The sequence below is a fragment of the Anneissia japonica genome, unplaced genomic scaffold (genome assembly GCF_011630105.1).
Source record: "Anneissia japonica isolate Jap-2015-1 unplaced genomic scaffold, ASM1163010v1 scaffold287834_len5846547_cov211, whole genome shotgun sequence".
NCBI classification, from domain to species: Eukaryota; Metazoa; Echinodermata; class Crinoidea; order Comatulida; family Comatulidae; genus Anneissia; species Anneissia japonica.
This window is the reverse complement of record NW_022704992.1, coordinates 1,977,482-2,002,761: the sequence shown is the minus strand read 5'-3', so window position 1 is coordinate 2,002,761 and position 25,280 is coordinate 1,977,482. Positions and strand designations below refer to the sequence as shown.

Sequence of the window (25,280 nt, the reverse complement as noted above, 5' to 3'; positions counted from 1 at the left end):
TCTGTCCACTATCATGTGTATATGGCTTTATAAAATGGATTTATACATTGGGGTGGTGTGTAAGGCAAGGGGTAAGAGCCATTACTTACTTGCCATTAGTGGAACATGAATACTAGGCATACTATCCATCAGGCCTGGTTTCTGGTTTTGTAGGCTACTTAAGTATGGCGTAGAAGACTTCGAATGTTGATTTATTTGCTCTTTTGTTAAAACATCTGCATTGTTCAACCTGCAAAAACAAAACAAAAAAGCATTATAAAAAAATATCATATTACGATAGACAATAATCCAAGCAACCATATTATCTATGGCCGTATTCGACTGGTCGTTCTTCGTTAAACCACGCCCAACTGCGCAGTGGTAAAATCCTACCTAACGAAGACAACCAGTCAAATAGAAAACTAGTAAATACTCAACAAAACAAAATGGCTGCATAGTTACCGCGAGACACGCTGTGTAATCAAGATTGATTCGGCTTTGTGGCAGTATGGATTTTTTGTAAAAGAAATGTTTTCATCCAGTTTTTGAATTCTGTTAGGCTACAATTATTTTTTGCCTTCATGTGGGTATATTATAATTTTTAATTTTCTGAAATTTAAACAAAATTATATTAACGCAAATGTTGTTTCTAAACTGACCAATCCACCATGTTTGTTTTTGTCACATGGATAACTTAACGCAGATTAACGCACTCTGGTTACGTTAATTTTCGTTGTCAACGAAGTCTATTTTACGAACCAGTCGAATGAAAACAGTACTCAACGAAAATTTGTAGTCAACGAAATGAACCAGTCAAATATGCCTATGTCTATGTGTGGGTGGTTTGATTGGGGGGGGGGGGGGGGAGGTGTGGGGATTTAGTAAATAGCATAAGAGGCATTAGCTATGATTGGATTGACCTCTGGTGCATGTTTTCTATAATGATGTCCCACTGATTTTAAGTAAAGCCCAGCGGCCCTCCATACCAACCACACAATGTTACAATTTCTCAACTATTTCCAACAGACCAACAAGATGCCGAGCTGATAATTTCATCAACTGTGTTGAACTTGCAGCCGATGACTACAAAAATAAGCAAATGCTTATAACCTCTCCTTCTTCACAAATAAAATTAGGAGAAAAACACAAATTTTTACTGCTTTTATCATCTTTATGACCTTTGTGATCAGATGACTACTAATAAAAACAGTTCAATGACTCTTAAAATAGTTAGATCTACATGAATACAAAATATTTATATCCAACATTATTTATATAGTATTCAGTAATAGCCTTGAGAGCATGCACAAAGGTAAAATTGTAGCAAACTCACATTGTTAAAAAAATAAATGTATATTAAATATTGTGTGTTTGCGTGTGTGTAAGGGAGTTATTAATCGTAAAGGATATGAAAGTGATAAAACAACACTATATGCCAATACATCATTCATTATTCCTCCACAAAGAAGATTTTTACCCATAAGGCATTAGGAAGTAGCAGAAGAGTAACCATGGCAACTAATCTACTTGTGCAAAGCAGAAAAGAGGTAACCATGACGACAAATCCCAATTGTAGGATAATGTTAATTTATTTACAATATAATTTCTTGGTAGATGGATTTAGGACTCACAGTACATTTATTATTCTTGAATATTAAATGAATTCATTAAATAAGTACAGAAAAACAGTTAATAATTAATTATAATACTTGTTGAATACATAACATACATTAACTTGTGATTAATAAATGTTGATGCCAGCCAGCAACAATTAATATATTATTATATATTCACTGTCTAAGGACACATTGGTCTATTATATTGTCAGTTATCAGATTGGAATATACTGGAAAAAATTATAAAAATGAATTATAGGAAAATGAAAAAATAATATAATACATATAAAGTATTCTTAGAAATATTGAGTTGCTTCAAAAATTATTTAAATGCTGTAGGCTTAGGTTAATGCGTCTGTGCATCAAGCAGAACACCGGATTTCCACATTTCCACTATTTACAATACAATATGTATTTATTTTAGTGTTACTTATACATTTATAGCTTAGAATTTATATAAGATGTTAAAGGTTTTTTCTTCTTTCGTCAGGATTCTCTTTGAGAAATAATAAAGTAAAAAGTATAAGGTGAAAGTTCAAATATATGCATTTGGTATTATTGTTGTGTAGCAGTAGGTTTAATATATTCAATTTCTTTGTGTTTATATACTGTATACCGTAAATAAAGTATATAAAATTTTATTTAATATAGTATACAAGTGCAAACTATACAGTACCTGTGAGGTTTCTGCTGTTGTAGTTTAATTTTATAAAATGACCATTTCTTGTAGAGTACGTATCCTACGAGCCCCAGCACAACACAACCAAGAATAGCGCAATATAGCGGTACAATGTTGACATTCTTTTGCCGCGTGAAGTAGTGGAATGCTGTTGTAGCATCTGCTTGAATTGCAACTGTGACTGGTATACTTTCTATGGAAATTGAAAATATCAAAAATGATCAGTAAAAAAAGTAAAATACTAATAATTATAGTTATTTTATACGCCACCAATTTAGATTCTCGTGATTTCGTTGTTTGTGTTTAGATCATTTGGGATTAAATTAATGGTTCAATTTAGAATATTTTGTGGAATGGGAGCTATATAATAATGTAATGAATTTATTTTATTTTTTATAAATTATGGTTAAAAAGAACATAATACAGATATTTATATATGAAAAGATAACAATGACATCACTGAAAAATAAACAATGAAAATATACTAATATATCAATAAATGAGATCATAAAAAATAAAATTAACTATAATTGAATGGTTTTACAATGATATTCATGATCGCATTTATGAGATCGGGTACAACAAACGAGTTCTTTCCTTAGCTGAATAACCTTACAGATCGCTGTATGGTAATCTAATTTTCGCATGATGATGTTGGGTTAACCAAGATCATATGCCTAAAGCTTGTGATAAAAGACTTACAAAATGATAAAGAGGCAACCATCTTAGCTAGCTAATATTAAAATCTGAAGGGCATTTATTTTGGAATAAGCATTCTTTTGTTCGAAACTGGATTGACTCCATTCAGGGGGAACTCAACAGGCAAACACCTGCTACACTACAAGAATAATAGTGTGAAGTGTATCTTGAATGTGTTGATAAATGTCATCAGCAATCTTATTTTGTTACCCACAACAGAGCGGCTTGTAGTGCGTTTGTTTTCTTAAAATCCATTTTATATTTTTACAGTTATTTTATTATTCTATTCACTTTATAGTAATGGTAATGGTCTGTATGCAATGTGATGCGACAACAAAAAAACACACTAAAAATCCTAAGAAAACACAGAGTAAGCTTATATTTAAGAAGTGTATGAAGGCTTTTTGATATTCAATTTTTTTTACATACTTTCACATAAAACGTATACCAAATTTTTATACAATATTATCATTGAATTATTATATATTTAAAAACGCAGAAAATATAGAACAATGTAGGCAAGGGAGTGGCTCACATCACAGCATTTTGTGTCAATTATTCTAAAATACTATTTATAAAATTATGAAGTCATCAAATATTGCATCTCTGGTATGCAAAACAATTATGAAATGTCAAAGAGACTCATTCTGTATTATATAAAGCCCAAACTTGGATCACTTATACTGTCTGATCCTACGACTTAACTTACTTTAGTTAAACTATCAACAGAGTATACTAAATCCCCTTTCAATGCCAATTTGTTCTCATGATCTTGGTAAGATGCAGGGTTTATGAATGCAACCACAAATTTGTTTCAAAAATTATCCGACAAAGAAATTTACAATCTATGACTACAGTTGCGTTAAACACTTGTGATTTCCAACATAATCCACTTTAATCAATTTTTGCAAGAAAAGCACTTCATTTGTTGATGAGGCCAAAATTAAATGTGGTTGTTAAATTTGCTTGAAGTATGTAGGTTATCTGCCTGTGATAACACTCAATGCAGTGTGTGTGCTCTAGTCTGTTGTGTAAACGCTTTTGAAGAAACATTGCCTCAGTCAGCCAGGTCCTCACTCACCTGCCAGTACACGCAGCCCCACGAAAGGGAAGTTGACTTGAATATTGATCGCTATAGCAACACCTGCAGAATCAGCTTCTATACTTATGTAATACACATTAAAGGAGGGGGATTGAACACTAGCGGATCCGTGAAACATTGTGTGGTGTTTTTTACACCAATATTTCAGTTATGCATTTTAATGCTTTTAAATTCAGTGTTTTGTTTTTCCTCTCATGGAAGTCAAAGATCTACAGGCTAAGACCATTTCCAAAGGTGCTTAGACACAATTTTTTAAATTATGACTGAATTCTGTCGCCCGTATTCTTAAAACAAACTTTAGTCGAACTTCGAACTAGAACTTCATTTAGTGCTAGTTGCATCTTTAACTTTAATTTGTATTCACAAACAATGTAGTCGAAGTTTTAACTGCGACTAAATCAAGTCCTAGTTTTAGTTCAACTGAAAACGACTGGCAAGCCACGACTATCAAACTAACCAATATGCGACTGTAACTACAATATATTGTTAAATTGCTTCTTTTAATTGAGAACTCAGTCTCAAATTGAAAACTGGAATTAATATTATTAAAATGGAACTAGCATTGATGGAACACAATATATATAGGCATACTTAATAGCGCATAAAATAGGTAGATAGAAAGATAAGAAACAAGGCTGTTGTAATGGACCTACTATACCTTCTTTATCATTACAACGCACTTTAATTCACAACCAAAACCTAATCTTTTTTGAGTGTACTTTTTGATATGCGTTTCATGAAAGAGTGTCATGCATGATAGCTTTAGCCTAAGGTGTGTTTGATAACATCACAGTAAGCCGACAATGCAATGTATGTAGCAGGCATAGTTACCCTGCCAGCATAATATCCAAAAACCTACAGCAGAGAAATTGATTGTTACTGAATCAGTCAGGTAAAAAAAAATGTGATCCTTATCTTAAGTCCTTTTAATACTGCTTACAATACACAATTCTGTAGCTCTTCATCATAAATTGATAATAAAAAAACCCAGTTTTATTATTTTTTTCCTATCTTTTAAATCATACTGTAAGGTAACTGTACTCTTTAAAATTTGGAGTGCACACCTTCTATTGAACCAGAATTCAATTCCTACAGTTCAATAAGCATCTTTGGAGATCTCACTAACATGTCTACCATTCTATGATTCAGTTAGTTTAGTTTCTTGTAATCTTTTTCTCTGTTATAAAATAAGTCCTGTAGATTTGTTTGTTCTTTTGTTAAAAGTAGTTGGTGAACAGGAAAAGAAAAGATGGAGAGAACATCTATGTGACCCTTGTCATGAATGCATTGGTTCCTTGATGCTTAAATGCTAATCAAATCCATGCATTCCAAAACAGATACAGTACAACCAGAATATGTTGATCGTAATAACAGGAATGCTATAAAGGCGGAAGCAGTAATGCTATACAACATACAGTAGTCCAGATGCATGCAGATGTTGGTGACTGAAGATTCATTATTTAAATAGGCCTACCAGTAAACTTGCTCAGTGATGGCGCCAACGTGGTATATTAAGCTTCCAGTTGTTGATTAGCGTCAGACCAAGCTTTTTCTTAAATTAGTTTTTTTATTCACTGGCCAAAATACATTTCATTACATCTAAAAACAGCATAAAATGGCACAAAAATTGCCTATTTTCTCTGGACACCATTGGATTTCCTGCTGGGCAGGTTTCCTCCCTGGATGTAATAGAGGCAATGTGTAAGAACGTAAATTACCTTAGGGAGCCATATCTGGAAGATTGGTGCAAATGATTTTTACTTGAGAGACTAACAACTAGTGACCAGGAGAAAAACAAAGAAAACATACAAGTTCACAAAACACAATAGATCACTTGGAGACACCCACTATAATAAGTATAGTCAGTATTACCCTGAGGAGGACTAAAAAAAAATCAGTCAAATAACATTAACAAATTGATGTTATGTTTAGTGCTTGCCCTTTGCTAATAGGTTGCTATGACCAAATCAATGTTATACTATATCACATAACAAATAATATTTAATTTTGGTTCTTAAAAAAACAATTACTATGTACTATAATAATAAAAAGCATTTTTAAAAAAACTTACAAAACATTAAAAATAAACTAATTGAAAGCCATACTTCAACACTCCTTTTTCACTTAGTATTATTATATTAGATCATAAGGAAACAGGTCCAGTCATAAGTAGTACTAAAAAAACCACAATAAAAGAGCCGGCATTATTGTTTGCTAAGTTTATATACGTGGAGCAGTGATGCTAATTTACGAGTGGACTCTGGACAAATTATGATCCTTTTAAGTAGAAAACCAAACAAGCTTCTGTATACTCAGGCTACATTTTACAACTAGTGAAACCTCACCACATCAACAAAACAGAGTTATAAAAACTCCACAAAGGCCAATACAACTACTGGTGGAGGTCACTTTGCTGAATTGGTCCACACCAAGGAGGTACAACTATTGGTCAGATCAACGAAAATAAAAGAATAAAACTTCTTATTACCCAAGCTGCATACCTACATAAGCATTCCTACGTTCACCAACAACCTTGGCGTGGCTTACCCTCGGATTTTTGCGGCCTACGGTACAGTAGTGCTCATCTTAAATTAATTACACAAACCTGGTCGTAAAACAATAGGTTGCCTGTTTTCTTAAATAATCAGGAATTTATATAATATATAGTTGTATAAAACAAAGAAAATGTCTTGAGAAACTTATTTGATAGGATTTGTTGATCCTCCCAAAAAATATAAATAATCCCAAGAGAAGGGAAGTAGAGTGCTTGTAGATCTCTATTAACTGTGTGTGTATATATTTATTATACAGTATATTCCCTTTAAATTTTTGATGATTTTATGATATTGCATTTTATTAATTCGATGAAGTCAAAAGAAATACATGTCTACATTCTTGGATTGTGACAAAAGGTATGGATTTTCTCTTATAGTTTCACATCATCTACCATTTCCCCCCTAAACTTCACAACATCTCTTCTATTCAACTGTGCAACGCCATTTTCAGCTAACTTCTGGTCAATATTATTATTAACCAATCACATTGCAACAGTGTGTCTAGTGTTTTGTATGTCCCTTGCTTTGTCCACCTGACCACTTCCCACTCAATGTAATGGTCAATAAATGTCCAAAATTTGTAGCACCTTATGGTAAATTTCTTGGGTTCCTGGCACCATATGGTCAATAAGATATGGTCCATAAATGCACAAGACTGGCATAATCTTATTATGGTCAATAACTTAACCAGTTCCCAGTATTATTTGCAGTGATCAGTGGTCAGATTTGTTGCCAGAATTAATCCAAGTTTACAACTTTGTCCCTGGGTTCAATTCAGCTTGTAAATCTTGTCCTGTTTCCATAGGCAAGATTCGTAATTAAACAGAATCATCCTTGAGATTTTATGACTTTCAATTTGGATATCTTTTGATTCAATTTACATCATCCTTCATATTTTACATTCTTGTGCATCATTCATTCTTATAATCTTTCTTTTACACCCCTTGATTTGTTTAAAATAATTTCTACTATATATGTTGAACAAAAACAATAGAGGTACACATGCTAACTAAAGTGTCTCCTTGCAAAAAAACATACACTGAAAATGATAATTAAAACCTCTCCATGTATAACCAAACTAAAAATTATCTGGATTATAATTTATTCTGACAAAATTATGCTACCCTGCCAAGCTAAAGGAGAAATAATATCATTTGCATATTCAAAATATATGTTAATTCAAATGAATTATTTGAGATCTTGTAATTGTTAATTCTCAAAATAATTGTTAATGCCTACTCCATTTGATTGGTTAGCATTAAATTAAGAGATCCATCTCAATAAGGCACAGAAACCCAATCATGTCAAACATTAATCTACATGCATCAAACAATACCCAGCGAAAACATAATGTTATCAATCACAAAGAATATCCTGGCAACACTTTTACTGTACAGTAGATGAAAACCCAATTGAGTAGTGTTCTCATGACATCTGCAACAAATGCCTGGCACACAATTCATTAGTCATTTTTTTTTGGCTCTTTTTGCTTTAACTTACAATATAGAGGCAATACCCAGCAAATCCAGCAGAAATGCATCCCTCGAAAGCAATGAATCTAGGAACTAGCGGTGCTACTTGAGGCAGGGGCTGGGGCTTAAATCTCCCCGTCAGACACACCAAACCCCCAATGACCATGACTCGTCAGACCAGAAAAAAAGTATTGTTTCTTTTTGTTTTATAAAAATTTGGGCAAATTACATTCTACATCTCAGAATAGCTTCAAATGGTGAAAATTGCCATTCACTCCCAACATTCTTTTCTGTGAAAAAGGGAAAAGCAAGGACATCATTCGATTCTTTTAAATAAATTTGAATGTAGAGCAATTTTCTAAAATTTGCCTAAATGGATATAAACAAAATGAAGAAGCAATCAATCCAATGGATAACATAACACCATCTTGCTGAAATATATTTATGAGTAAAGAAACAATGTATGAATAAGACCATCAATAATGTGTCTTCCTTAGCGTGAGCTTGAATGTGTTTTTGTAAGCTTCCTTTGGGCTTTTCCACTTAACAATTTATATTCTCATCGTTACAGCACTTTGCTTGAGGGCAGACTTCAACCAGGAACATCATTTGTCTCTCAGACAAGAGAATTTTGCAATTATCGAATGTTTTTTTATTTCATGCAATCAATTAATCAGCATTTCCCAAGGACATTGCTTTCATCCGCAGACATGTTCATCTGAGCAGTAAAATTAGGCCAAATTTTCATTGATTTTGTTTTGAACAAGTTGTTGAGGTTCAATGCACATTATGGCCAGCATAGCTTCACAATCAATATGCAGCAGAGAATGGTTTGAAAGCCATCCAAGGCACAGCAGGTATGCTGTCCACAAACCAAAAATAAAGTTAGGCCTACATATTGTCCAATCACTGGCAATGATACAACAGTTTTTATTTTAACAATTTACGAAGCATGTATTTTAAATATTTATTTCTATTTATTAATAATAATAATAAATAACAATAGCAATAATAAAAGTTTCAATAGTATTTAAAATACCAATAACATAATTACAATTTAATAATGACAATAATAATTATATATTTACAGACTCTGATCCATAGTGTGGCTCCATAACACTTAATAAAATAAAGTATGTAAACGCTGTACTGTAAAATTCATTCAGAAGCTTAGTTAGGCAGATGTATCATTTGATGTGGGAACAAGTTCCGGTATTTAAAGGATTTGGTCCCAGGACCCTGGGATTATTAGGCAAGCACCTTAACCAAAAAGCTACAGATTTGCATGGTGTACTTTACATAATACCAATAAGCTCTTCTTTCTTCCTTTACAAAATATTTGCCATCTCATCTTGATATCAATTAAGTGAACATGTTCAAGTTCGAGGATCTCATTGTATTAGCACACTGCACTCATTGTTAAAAATTAAGGTAAAAGTAATGCCAGAAAAATGAAAGAAATGTTTACGGAAGTTGGAATTTAACACCACACTGCCTATTAAACACAATAATTAAACTCTGTAATAAAGCAAGATCAATTTATGGAAGGCATTACTGCAGGTTTAAAGCATGTACATAAAAGTTGTCTCGTGCTAACCTTTCACGAATGACATATAAGAAACCTTTCAACGGAATATTATTATAAACATTTCTAAACAAAATCTAACAATGTTGGCAGTGACTAGTCTCAATACTTTGTTAGCTTGCAGTATTAATGAGGCTACAAAAATGATGTGTTGATGTCTTAAAACATGAGAAGGGAAAAAATGTTGTAGCATATGTAACATTTAGAGAAAGCACCTCCGATTTATATACAGCTTAACACTTGGGGATATATACACTAAGCAGCTTACAACATGGATAGAGGACCCACAGCCTGTTTGGTCCACTAAGCATGACGTACAATTTCCAAATAAAAATTATGCTACTGTTTGTTTCTAGTCGAAGGTGCTACCTACCACCACATTACTATTAAAATTATACAGTTTAAATAGCAACATTATTGTATTAGTCCCAGAAACTGTAGTTAGCTCTGCTACATCAAACAGCAGTGAAAATGGCATGAAGCATGAAGCTGTGCTGGTAGCAAGTGATTCAACCATGTCTTGAGTACTGCTACAATATATAATACAGAACTTGTAGCATTCAACATTAAAGTTGCATCAACACTGTGTAGCATCATAAGATACCGGTATTTCAAAAGCAGCTTTAAAAAGTGAGGACGCTAATCACACACTATAAATAATTAAAATCTAATATGAAAAAAAAATATAATTAGACACACCTAAAGTAATAGGAACTTTACAATTTTCAATGAATGATAAAATTGCAACATTTTTCAGCAAACATCTGTTGAAATAGTTGGCAAACCTAAACTACACACCTGAAGAATGTTGCTACAAGCAACTTGAGAATTGGGAACAAAAGCAAAGAAATTTTATGATACAGTGCGGTGATATCAACACCTCAACTCCGTTGACCATTTAATTATGTTGACCCCCTAGGTCATGGTGAGGTGTAGTGCCAAGTTCAATTACATCATGACCTTACATAAATTGTTGTGACCTATAACCTAGCAGGATTAATTTCTCGAGAACAATTCCGTAAGAAAAGAATAAGCCATTAGGGAACAATTTAACAAGGAACACACATGGATATCCTCACTACGAAATTATTAACTGGACTGATACATCCATGGTATTACGAGCATTAGCCTACCACTAACCAATCAATGTTTATGATATAGGGTGATACTATGATTTAAACTGTATCAAAATCTATTTGTGCTGTGCATAGAATAACTTCCATTTAAAAGATGTCCAAGAATCAAAATGCAACTCCTTTTCATATTTGTATTACTACTTTCACATTGTAATATTTTTCCCAAAGACAGATATACTAAACTTGAATGTTCTATTTATTAGCTTTTGTATATTAAAATGTAATAATATGAGAGTTCAAACTTCCTCAGTAAATAATCTCATAAAATTTGACATTTTAAGCATAGCTTTATTAGCTGCTTTAGGCTGTATAAAGTAGTTTATAAGAAAGACGTATAAAAGAAATTACTTTAGTTGATGTTAATGACGGCAATGCACTCTAATCACTGAATTGTATTAGCTTTTGTGTCAATCTAATTCATTTATCCACATTCATCATTTTTCATTAATATTCATGTGTTTGCTACCAAACTGTACTTTAACCATATCAGGTTGGATTTTTTTTTTTGCAGCAATTTCACATGATACTCAATTACAATTTGTTTTTAATAAAACAAAAGGACAGTAACTCCGAAAAGAGACAGACATTTTGAGATTCAACGTTTTGATCTATTTGATCATTTTCAAGAATACTTGAAAATGATTTTTTCTGAAAATTCTCTCTGATATTGTCTCTTTTCGGAGTTACTGTCTTTTTGTTTATTTAAGACTAATTAGTGGATCCTCTGGTTTTTTTTATAATAGTTTTTCCATTTCAAATATTTTTGTACACTAAATATTGAGGCTTTGTCTGATTCCACTTTTATTAATTTGCATTGTCAAGAAAATATTGAAATATGTTAATTACATTCAATTCTATACTTTAGATTTCTTTCGCACACATTGCATGAAAGAACACTACTGTAGGCCTAATCTTTAAATTCAGTCTTTGAGTGGGGTTGTTTTTAGTGTTAAATTGCAATTAGAGGGCAAGCTTCTTACCCAATAAGCCACAGTTGATTTATGATAATTAGGTGATACTGTAATTGGATTAGTTAAAGTAGATAATAAGTTTATAAAGAACATGACAAGTACGTGTTACAAGCTACCATGATACAGCTAATATTACATACTTTAAAATTCTCACCCTACAAAAAGTAATGAAAATAAAGAACCATACAATGTACAATATAGGTCTTAGTATAATTTTATTGGATGTCTACTTTACAAAATTAAAAAAATGAAACATATTTTACATTTACACATTAAAAAAACAAGACTACAGTGTTACCAATTATAGGATGGACTTTTGTAATGCTCTAAAAACTCATTAAAAGCCTTAAGGAGTTTAGTAGGCCTACATTGTGTTTTAGTATGATTTTAACGCAAGACCATAATGGGACCATAAAGGTAGGACTTCCTCTTCCACAAATGTATGGCATTATAGCATTTTTGTAATATTAATAACACTAATAAAATGTTTGAATAATGATTTGAGAACAGCACTGTTGTTGGAAATCAATTGAATGGCATTGTACAAATTGTAAAGGCTGCAGTTAGTGGTTGAGATGTTTGGTTCAGTAAGTGTAATAGTGGGTGCACCTCAGTCAAGTGTGTAATCACAATTGTTCAACTTAGATCACGCATTACACCTTAAACTGCTGGAAATTGTTTGAAAACATACAGCGCTATATTACCCACCGCTGAATGTGGTAGTCAGAGCTGGCGCACGTACCAAACTGGGACGATGACTCATTTCGATTGTCTGGTCTATCACCGGTGCTCTAGGAAGGTGAAGAGGTCCTTGGCAGTGATGGTTGAAATAGAAGATGAGATACTGGTAGTAACAGCTGGGGCTGGTAATTAAAATATGCGACACCAAAACAAACACAGGCCAAGTTCAAGTATTGGGATATTCTGTAGGCTTTACAATTACAGCATAATCATTACTAACCTATATACACTTAGAAAATCAGTAATCAATAACAATTGTAGATTTAAAGTATCACAAGGAGAACTTAGTTAAGAGGGGGCATGCTAATTGGGATGATTAGTTAAGAGGGATCAGTGACCATTGTAAAAATGGTGACAAAATGAAGACATGATCAATTCCATAGGATATTAGTTGCATGGAGGTGTTTCTATATCACCAGAATTCAGCTTTTGAGCTCCAATTCTAAACAAATTCAAAGAAAATAAGGGATAAAAAATTAACATCAGAGTATGAATGTAGGTATTTGTTTGGATGCGGCTTCAATCGCAGCATGGTATCAATTTCTTGCAATCAAATTCATACAAGCAATGGATAATTGGTAATTTTGTCACATTAGCTCAATAGATTACACCAACCATGCATGCACAGACCAGCTTCTCATAGCTAAATGAATTCATTAATTGGACGGATAAGCTAGGTTCTCTCGTCGAAGAATAGCTGGTGGAATCTAGTTGGGATAATTACTCGTGGAAATTGAACTGGGAATGCACTAATGGCCGCTACATCCAATTAAACAATGATAGTATGATCGGTACATGAAACCCTTAAAATCAATTTCGTCATTATTAAATTTCCCGAATGTAAATTACAGAGATGAATCATCTCAGATAAAACAGTTAACACACTATCACTAAAGGAATTCATTAGATTTTAAGCAAATAGTTAAGTAAAGATTTTCTGAACATTCAGCTTGCCTGAGCAAAATATTTTTTGTAGCCTAATTTTTCTGAATTCCATTGCCTGCTTTATTCAAACTATTCTTGCAGTGATCTTGCAGTGATCTCACAGCAGTCTCAGCATCGGTCTCTGGTAAGACCAAAGTCTGCCACCATTACAGACCTAATAGATACTTATCTACCACGACGCATACTTCAATTTTCCAAAATTACCACCACACTTTAAAAACAGGTGTAGCATATCATGGTAGCATATCATATCAAAGTCAATCAACAGATCGATTGACTTTGGTCGGAATTGCAGACGATACTGTTGCTTTTTGGCTCCCTGGCTCCCCCTTGTGGAGCACCATCACTTGGACTGTTTCAATGCCATATTCAATTAAGTTTGATGAGTCACTCCTGCTCTCTTGAGCTTGGTTGGTGCTTCCCAGCGATTCTACTCACCGACATTTAAATTGATTAAGTACACAGTTAATGCGGTGTAAGTTTTCTCAAGTGTTTGTGCTAAGATAGGGAATATTTTCAAGTGTAAAACTGTACATATGTAAATTTATATGCATAAAAGAAAAAGATAGGTATATCTAAATGTCATTGTCAATAAAACTCAAGGTTCACATCTACCAAATATATCAAATTTTTAATATATTCAACAAATTTTTTTTAGCATTTTAGGCTCATAATGTATTGTTGCACAAGTTTTACATCGGCTAATAAGTACCATGCTGGTCCCGACGATACAGTACCCAGCACAGTACCGATCTCGGATCACTCTGCTAGTCAGTAACAATCCTTGGGTTTTCTTTTGGTACCCAATCCTAGTTTGTTTCCCTTAATTTTGATGTCTGCTTTCTAATTTAAGTTCCTGCTCTCTATCCATTGTCAAGGTATACTTAAAGAACAAAAACTGTGTTTCTTGATCAGATAAACATTGTTCGCTAACACAATACTCAAGCCTGTTTCATTGTCGGCATTTTGTTGCATGCAAAACAAAGTAACAAAAGGCATTAATCAACTAACCCTACAACATCAAACTAATTTAGACCTACTCTGAAAATTACAGTGCTAATCTCATCTACACTCGACATTAACACTATGACAATGAACACTGCTACTTAAACAATTATTTTGAAAAGATCTTGTTAGATTGAGTCGCTAAATCCTTGATGTTTCCATCGACCAGGAAGCTTACAATGAACAACATTCTAATTTAATACAATCATTCCACATTATCACAAGTATCAATTTCCCCCTTCAGTTAGAAAAAGAATGAGATTATAGACAAGATTAAGGAATGTGCTTTGTCTTAATATCGATTGTTCACTTGTTTCTATTCACTAATCAAAGAATTTAAGATAACTATCCAAGCTAATTTTCATTAAGAACAACTTTTTATCAAACCAAAAGATAAAATATTGTGTAATTAGTCCCCCTTACACAAAATAGTATACACCATGTGAGCTGTCTGTTTAGCTTATCTGTAAGAGTTAGTTCAGAACAAAATGATTTACAGCTTTAAGTTGCCATTCCTCAATCTGTAGATACCTACAGTAAGTACCTAGATGCTGCAGGATTCACTTTTTTTATTAGCCCAAATGAAAAATATAGATGGTGTAGGGGTGGGGAAAAAGTTCTTTATCTTTATAAATTAAAAATATATGAACAATACAATGTAGGCAGGTTCATTTCAGTTCAGACAAAATAATGCTACTTTGTGTTTTTAATGTAACTTTGTGTTTTGTACATTACCGTCATAACTACACAGTAATTAGATTAGCGTAACAGAACGCTAGGAAACTACGACCTAAATGTAGTTATACCAGAATGTGACCTCTTGAACTCAAGTGAATGAAGACAGTTGCCCAGTAAAGCGGTTACCTTCTAAAGTGCACACTAGCTACAACTGACACAAAACTTACACGATTTCACCAATTTAGTTAATCCATTCAACAATTAATAACTAGCTATAAAATATCGTCACTGGCTTAAATTAACTGATTTTAATTGGCTAATGTAATTATACATAAATCTGTGCCAACACAATGGAACAGAATTTCATGATGCAACAAGGCAAAAAGTTATAAAAATGTTGTTTTTTTTATTTTTAAAATTTACCAAGATAGAATTTAGAAAGAAATAATAACTTACCAAGACAGAATGTAGAAAGAAATAAGAAGTAATCCATTTTTAAAAAATTGGTTTATGAGTACACATTAGAATGCTAGGACAATCACCTTTTAAATGGATTTGCATGAAAGAAGAGGAATGGGAAGTAGGAATTGACAGGAAAAGTATATTTTTTGTTATCTCTTGAAAATCTTAAAAATAACATGGTCAACCCTATATAGGGTTTATCTTGATTTTTATCAGAGATTTCACAAAGAAAAGTTTTAAAAGTCTTGATTCTGTTTATTATTAATTGTTATATTCTGTATTTTGTAATTATGAAATATGAAGACTGAATACAGTAGAAACTGCAACTAAGGAAAGGCCTATACAGTATGACCAAGCCACTTGGATTATGGTTTGTATCCATAATGACTTCCGTATTTGTCCCCTCATAAATATCTCACTTGTATGCGTACAGTTTAGGCACAACAGCTGACGTTCTTGTTAGTATATGATGCTAGTTGTATATTAATTATGATGTTGATTACAATCTATGTGAGTTTGATACTCTGTGACCTGTAATATACAGATTACTATCTGTGTTGTGGACGGACACTAAATGATTGGGTGTCTGCAAACATGGGGTAGATACCTTATGGCTACAGTACAGTGGACGAGAATGCAAATCTTCAAAAAATGGGGGGAAAGTATTGGTAATTATTTGAATATTTTTATTGAATTCTTGTCATAATCATGTTGAGCATTGTTTTATAATATCACATACTATGCTTTAGAAAATATGGTGTAAACTTTTGTTAACAATATGATAGACATAATATAGTACTTAGTATGACTGTGTGATTTTTATCTAAATTCTAAAGTGGTTTTAATATAATAAAGTAAGCTTATCTTATCAAGTTTCAATTTCTTTATACAGTAATCATAAAAACAGTAACAGATAAAACTGACGAGTTCAAAAGTTACAATACAGGCTGGCCAAAAGAGCATAGCTTGTGAGAAGTATGGTTATGATTTATGTCTATTTTTTATAGTTTATTTTATTTGTATTCAATGTGGCTAATTAAATAAATATTCACTATAAACTAATTTATTATTTATTCATTGTATTCTATTCCATTTGTATCGATGGAAAAAACAATACAAAAGACAGAAATTGTTTTTCTTAAAAGAGATACATTAGTATCAAAAAGATGAACTAAAACATTATATACACTGCAAAATAAGCACAATAATTATCACCTACCTTCACATACAGTATCTTTCATCCATGTACACTTGCTAATTGTTCTTGATCCTTCTGGACATATAGTACACTCTTGACAGCCCTCAACTGAGCTGTACTTATCAGAAAATGTTGAATTACCACACACGACACACTTAGCGTTATGTTCAGAGGAACACGGAGTAAGTGCCCCCCACCCCTTTATGCACAGATCGCACTGCCTGCACGAGAGGTCATCTTTACTTCGATAAAAGTTACTTTTGCACTCACAAACGGTATCGTGTGTTGTATTGCACGGGTGTTTGACTAGTTCATTGTTTGAGCATGGGCTGCACACCTCGCAGACGGCTTCATGGCTTGATGATGCCGAGAATGTGTTTCCAGGTATGCAAGCTTCGCAGATTGTGTTATTGTCTTGGTCACATGGTGATAAAACGCCAAATCCTGGAGCACAATTCTCGCAACAATTCCCATTTGAAAGGAACTTCTCATTTGGACACACTGGTAACCCTAAAACCTTTTTGTCAAAAAAAAAAAAAAAAATTGAATTGTTTTTAAAATTATAGACAATAACCAGAGATGGATATACATTCATGGAAGGGGGGTGATGTCCCACAGGGCTGAGGAGTAAAGCCATAGCAGGGGTTCAGGGGAAAATCTAGAGAAAACAATTTTTTACATTTTTAAACTGTTATGAGATGTTTAATGTACTAATTTTAAAGTAAACAAAACATTTCTGTTTCGTGTCCAACAAAGTATTAAGTTATCTTATGTATCACGTCGGGGAGGACCTGTACTAAGTAAAGTGTCCCAAAGCCAACTAGGGCGTCATTGGTGGTGTTGGTGGGAAGGGCCTGGCATGCCGCGGTGGGTGGTGGTAGGTCGACTCAGGGAAACTCCAGGGGATATCTATAAAATTAAATTTAGGAAATTATTTTCCCCGATGGGGAGTGGGGCTGGTCTACTTCCCAACCAAATCCTCCCCACCACACCCACCACCCCCACACCATGCACACACACACGGGCACCACAACTAGGACTTAGGCTAGGGGCTTGGGGCTTACCTACAGTTGGCCTAGCCCCCTAGATAGGCCTAAAAATGACCCAACCAAGGAAGGCTGCCTACGGCCTAGCCTAGCCTAGTAGGCCTAGGGCCTACTAGTACTAGACAAAGACAAGCATTAATTAAAATGAAAAATAATACTCTACTAGCCTAATAAACGTCGGATCTATTTTAACCACTAGGCCTAGGCCTAGTTAAATAGGATAGTCAAATCAAACAAATTCATTAAAACAACATTGCTCAATGAAACTGAATTCGATACAGTACTTCTATCACGATTCATTTTCACACCAAAGAAAATAACATTCTTTGCTCACACAAATCACAATCACCTCTGGGTAGAACCAGGGAGTTGTCACTATAACCATAACAACTCCCTGGTAGAACCTATGGTAGAACCAGTAGCACCTCATGGTGGTGAAAACGCAACAAAGCGTCTACTACAAGGAGGTGCGCAAGACGGACCCGCAAGATGTTTAACATCTAGAATGTGTGATTTTGCGTATTAAAAATTAAAATTATTGATTGATATCAAATAAAAATATGTGTCATCGAAAACGAAATCAAAATTTGTCATGCAAAATCGATCACAATTATACAGGGGCTTGTATGATTAGCCATCTTGCAATTACAAATGATTATGGCTCGGCATAACCGGTACTTCAAAGCAGATTTTACGATTAACTTATACTGGTTATTAATCAAGGAGTCGGCAAGATCAAACGACTCACGTGTGCGAGACATGAGAGGAAACGCCGGCAGCAGGAATAATATTAAGTCGAGCTGTAGCGACTGAGACCATTATGGTATACGCCAAGAGACGAAAATTCTACACACAACTTAATTTTTGATCAATATTATATGTAACATGTAAGTAATTATCTTTTGACAAGCAAACAAATTTAACAAGTTTTTTTGCAAATATATAGGCCCTACGTCTATATATAATATACTGTTGGGCCCGGGGGTTTTCTGTGATTTCTTTTTAAACACGCATCTTCTGACGTATTACCTACTAGCCTAATATGATGTCGGCTTAATTTACGAAAAGATCAAAAATTACTAACAGTAAAAGTTCCTAGGCCCTACATAGGCCTATTTGTAGTTCACGTTTAGTTAGAACAGGCTCATAGCGTGGGGGGGGGGGGATGGTTAAGGGTGCTACGACGAACCGCCCAAAAACTGGAGAAGGTCCGCATTTAAAAACGAAGGATTGATATTCGTAGATGGGCCCTATTTACAATGTTCTCCGGAGTATCGGAGATCATATAAGCCAAAGGGTCCACTTTCTACTGAAACGAACCTCCCACAAATTAAGTCACGCTACTGTTAGAATGCTGCCTTATTCAACTTTAAAAAAAAAAAACTCATCAGATTGTAATTACGATGTTTGGGCTATAATAATTTATTTAAATTGAGAAAGTTGGCAAATTAAAGCTCAGAACTCTTTACCTGATGCAAAGTTTTTGCCTTCCTTCTATTTTAATGGGGAACATTTTCGAAACATGAAACTAGATCTTTTTTTTATGGCTGCTTACAAAGTAGTTTGGCCTCTCATTCCATGTTTCAATAAGTGTGTCGGCGATGTTTGATCTATGTCATTTTCAGGATCGTTAAATTGATGAATGCTTAAACAGAGGTGTCTTTTGTTTGCTTCTTCTTTCACCTTCTATGCCAAATCCTGAACATTGTTGTGAAAAGGCCAATAACAATGGTAGACGGAACTCCGGAGAAGCACGACCAAAACATCAACTTTCGCGCTATTTTATTTTATGAACAATTTTATAAAGGTGCGAGAAACAACAATGTCTAAATCCATGAGATTTTATGTGCAGGAAATCAGCAAAATATGACGTTAATTGTCAATTGAATGGCAAGTCGATTTTAATTTACCATGTGCGCGATATCAGCTGATTTAATTTAATCACACGAATTGCTTATAAACCGTACTTTGTGACAAAACATCAGCCAAATGGTTTGTCACCAGAAAGTCAACAATTAACATTACGGTATGATGGTGAACCAGCAAATGAATAAGTATACCGGTCTTCTGAAATATATTATAGTAAAGCAGGCCTACTTTTTTATATAATGATGCAAAATAAAATATTTTATTCAAGAAACGAATATAACGAAAAAACACAGACACACCCACACATATAAATATGAAATATATATATATAGGCCAATAAATATATATAGGCCTATATATATAATTATATAGGCTTATATATCACATTTAGGCTCTGCGAAAATGAGATTATAATTATGAAAAGTCCTATCATTATTTACTGTTGGTCGAGTAATCGGATGGATGCTTGGGGGTAGTCGGAATCCCGATGAGAACACCGTCCTTCATTTTAGAGTCCTGGAGGCCAGAGGTTTATTTCGTGTACATAATTTAATAAACAATTAAATGATACTTTAATAGGTTTCGACGACTTATTTCCTCCACACATATACCGTAGTCGAGAACGGTATCCATCATCGAGACCCTGAATGCGTAAAAAAAAAAAACCCCGATAATATATTTTGTGACCGTCATTCATAGAAGAAATGCAATTCCTGCCTAGATTAGCAACATGAGTATTAGAATCAGAGTTTGAGGCTTAAGATTAATATTAATTGGATATCACCGATTGATCGTCGGCAAGCGAAAGAACAAGACCGAACGGTAAATGTAAACGAATGATTACTTTTGTTTGCTCGATTCGTTTACCTGTGCTGTAATCTCAACAAATTGGTACGCTAGAGTACACAACAAAAGAGGTAAAGTCAGAAAAGAAAACAGCGGCGAACAATAAAGGCAAAGGGATCAGTAACACAGACAATGGCGTTGCAAACAAGGCCAGATATGGATACTCTGAACTGTATTTCAATAATCATGCTATTCAACTAACTCGATTCAACTTAGATGATTGCTAGAAAATAGAATTTCTATTCAATTGCACAGTAGCTCGTACTGCGACAATAAATTCACCAATGCAAAAAGGAGGGAGGTTAATTACAGAAATAAGATCCATAACACGATAAAAACTCACTGAAACTACCCCCTGGTTTTTTGTTTATGAGCTTTTAATATTTTACTGTACCTAGTTGCATTTAATTGAATCAATTGATCCGGAAAGCAGTTGGAATTACAATGCTTCAATCTAGCCAGAACCATAAAATTTCTCACTCTAAAAACTGACACTTGGCCCGTTATTCGAGCATTTTTTCAGATTAATAATGACGATATTCCATTAGACTGATACTTGCAAAACTAATTCATAGCACGTCTCTCTGGCATGTTACGATCCTCATAGATCTGAAACTGCGGCCGCGGGTAAATAAAATTTGTAACACAACATAAAATGATGTAATATTACTGGCACGTTTTCCGGAACACTTTCACTTGGCCTATTCATAGTTTCTATTCTGGTTCGAATTGAATACCTACCTGGATTAAGAAAAGTAGTCCTAAAATGAACAAAGTGCTTATTTCAAGACATAATGAACTATAAGTAGAAATAATCCTGTATGAGCAAGCAAAATACAATCAAGAATTTTAGATAGGCCTAGTCCTAGACCTAAATTGCAAATTGCATCGCTATCTGGTAGTGTATATAAATAATGAATTAAGCACACCAATAAAGTACTTACCGAAGAAAGTATACTAAATATAAACAATGCACACGTGATCGGCCCCTGGTTCACTAATAACGATTTCATTTTCAATTTATAAGATGTATCTTGAATAGAAACAAACTTTATTTAACAAAATAACACATTCCAACTTGGATAAGTAAGTTTCTGGCAGTCAGTGACTCTTCTGATAAGCCTCGGGAGAAAGTCTGTTCGCTTCTCCCCTGTCGAATCATAAATGCAGCTCTTGTGCTCGTAAAATGCAGGCTTAGTATTTACGTCTACGGTTGTAAAAGCGAGGTGTTACTTTACAGTACATAGTCATAAAGAACCGCCGACCTTATTGATAGGCAATTCGCAGCCAGCCGAACGTTCTGATTGGCTTACTGAGATCAGATTAATTCTGTACCGGGAATATTACGCCGTATTTGGAGGGTATTAATTAACACGACAAGTACTTTGGGTCAATAGTCGCTCTTCTACCAATATAATATCCTCCCTTCAACTAAATGACCAACCAAAACTGAAGATTTCTCTTAAAACTTGTGAATTCCTAACTTTATTGTGTCAACTGCAATAACAATCATGAGCGCCTTTTTAGTGTTTCGTCTACAACGTCGATCCATTTGTTACGTGTATAACTCTTTCATGGTTAATGGTTGCATGGTCAAACCATATAAAAAAAAAGTGGTGAAACAACTGAAAACAAAATGTAGTTATGGTAAAGTGTAGTCTAAGCATGAGTTCCCTGTTTTTTGTTTGTAACATTGTGAATTAACAACTCTTATAATTACTTTTGAAAGCTCATAAAACATAGGCAATTTAAACAAAACAATGAATGCATAATATATGCCTTAGATAAAATAAAGATGAAGAACTGATCTCAAATCTCACAAACATCAAATTAAAATATAGATGAAATAAAATTAATCAACTTCCACTGACACAGTCACAACAATCGAAACAAATTTTGCCTCAAAAATCGAAAAACGCGCATACAATAACCTAACGATTGTGAGTCTGTTATCGAGGAATATAATAAATGCAAAACGGCAAATATTATAAATTATAATATAAGTATATAAATTTATTAGCTCAACATAAACATTACGTTTATATATTTAAAGTCCGATTACCAGTGATGAATGAATTTGAAAGATCGTGTTGTGAGTGAAGTATTTTGTATACGTTAATGGCAGTATTTAGACACAATCGCCAAGCGGGGGCTGTTTGTTTTAATAGGTTTTACATTGATATCATATTTTTATTTTTATAAGTTACTAAAATAAGCATTTTATTAAATTATGAAAGCATTTCGGTGGTATATGTGCGGGGAAGTAGTCGGATAAGTGTAAAGTAACACAAAGAGCGTGCAAAGTGACTATTTATCCGATCCCAGCGATCAATAGATGATTAATATATACGTCATAGGCCTGCTGTTTAATAGTGTGGAGTGAAAAAACTGCACCGGTATGTCTTCAAAATCAATAGCGTTATTAGCAGACGAACAAATCGATACGTAGGCCTACGGTATCAGTCGACATGATCTCAAAAGATGATAAGAAAATGTTCTGTTTCGTTTATTCTCGAACACAGATATCAACAGAAGGGGTATGATCAATTGTTTGCACAGCCTTCTATTGTTACTTAATCGCAAATTTAATCTACACCATAGGAAAGATATGGGGAATAAAGAATATATAATAAAACTCGAATGCTCATACCGTGCTAAGTATGTGGTCTCTCTCAGTTGAATTTTTAGAAATAAAGGTCATATAGTGATGAAAGTTATGTTATGTTTTTTTTTTTTATATTTGTAGTAGGCATACGCTTGGTCTAGTTGGTGGAATAATCTTTTCGGAATATGGGTGTCGCGTGCCAGAGTGCGTGAAACATTTTCGGAGAGCTAGCCGGGTTCATGTATACAGTATTTAGGATTCAAAACTGATATAGTAAATTATTATCAGGCTTCCTAATGCCAGTTAACACCTGTATAAGACCGACATGCTACTCTATGAAAGGTCTATATTTAATACTTTTGATTTGACACTTCGACAAAAAGACAGATGTAGTAACGTTACAAGCTCATCATTTGATCGCACCAAGGACAAAAACATAAAATGAAACGTGAAAAGAAGACGAAGCTCGTAAACCTGTGCGGAAAATTTACAACTTTTGAGGAATCACACATGTTTGTCTCCCTACAAGGTAAAATAATTACAGGTAAACATTAAAATCTAGAGCTAAAACTATAAATGAGATTTACTTTCTGAACTAACACGCACAATGAAGTTCACGCAAACAAAATGATAAAAGGCGAGAGAAATTAATAGAGGGCGCAGTCGAATATAATTTATGTTGGAAAAATGTGTTGAAATACCGTTTTTTTGTTTTGGAAAAAAAAGAATTTTAACATATCTTTTAAAATAAATTTGAATATTCTCTGCTAAATAGGCCGAGTAATAATGAGCAACCGCTGTGTTGTCATGTTAATTATATTTGTAATTACAGTGGGGGATTCAGAAATTTGAAATAGAGGAGGCCCTGCTGGGAGGGAATTTCACAGATGAAGGGTCTAAACCAGAAAATTGATGATTACGGCACCTCCAGATATGGCCGGAAATAATTTTATCTTTTTTTCTCTCTCTCCATTTTCTTATAATTTGAATACACCCTTGAATTCGCCACTGAATTAGAAAAATAGTGGCAGGCTAATGAATGTTACACTCTCATCTGAATTTATATCGCGTAGCGCGTTTTCTATTAGCCTATTAAGTTGTGGTAACTCAATGTTCGAAAATTTAGTGCCCGATAGCGTTGGCCTATTCTGTTTGATCTAAGGTTGAATTTTAATATTACAAAAACATGTTATAGGCCTAATGATCTAATATATGGTGATTTTTATTGCATAGCCTGGAGAGACGCGTTTACGTCTCCTGGTTCATGCATTCATCTTAATAGCGTAGACTTCCTACTACAGTTTTTTTACGGATTAAAATATGATTATGGATCTCGATATTTTTATCTTCGGTAGGCCTATGAGAAGTCCTATCATGTAAGCAATATAGAAATTTATAAAACCATCTTAGGTAAGTTCGTATTTAAGCTGCAAAATAGCAAGTGAACAACTGTACACTGTACTCATTATTTCCAATTACCTTGCTAAATAATATAAAGTAAATAACAGCAGCACTTTTAAGACTAACAATATAGAATTTATTTTCTAGCCTTTGTCCACACAGTGGACTTCATCAGGAGAGACTGTGATGAAGACCACTGTGTGGACGAAAGCTAGAGAATAAATTCTATAAACCTTGTTAGTCTCAAAAGTGCTGCTGTTATTTACTTTATATTGTTCTATACTGTATCAGACTAAAACACGGCTATACTTTTTATTCATCATCTTGCTAAATGAAAGTACTGTACTCCTTTTTGATTATGCAACGTTATCTATGGCTTTAAATTAACATATTATATCACCATGTACAGTACAATATGATATTGCTATTCTTTGTTACAATTTTACTAAAATATCAGAAGATTGTTCTGAGACATATACCTCAGCTCCCCCAATTTCCATTTCACAGTGCAACAAAAGACCTTAGGCCCTATAAAAAAAATTATTAGTTTATCACCCTATCAAAAAATAAAAACTGATGAGGGAGGGAAGTTTTTTTTTGTTTTTGTTTTTCGCTAATCCCGCCCCCATTTTACCGATGATCACAAGTAAATCAATGGTTAGAGACAAATATATAAAAAGTCATAAGAAT

At 33.7% G+C, this 25,280-nt stretch overlaps 1 protein-coding gene across 1 annotated transcript in view; it reads right to left on the bottom strand.

Moving 5' to 3' along the window:
* LOC117104966 (tumor necrosis factor receptor superfamily member 16-like) overlaps positions 1-21,844 on the bottom strand; it is a 26,349-nt gene extending 4,505 nt beyond the window's left edge. The window contains exons 1-4 of the mRNA XM_033245944.1: positions 21,529-21,844; positions 16,845-17,340; positions 2,272-2,467; positions 90-229 (exon numbers count right to left, since the gene is read on the bottom strand). Of these exons, the coding sequence (XP_033101835.1) occupies positions 90-229; positions 2,272-2,467; positions 16,845-17,340; positions 21,529-21,597 (901 nt within the window). The 5' untranslated portion in view covers positions 21,598-21,844. The remainder of the gene's footprint in view (positions 1-89; positions 230-2,271; positions 2,468-16,844; positions 17,341-21,528) is intronic.
* Between the last annotated feature and the right edge of the window lie 3,436 nt (positions 21,845-25,280).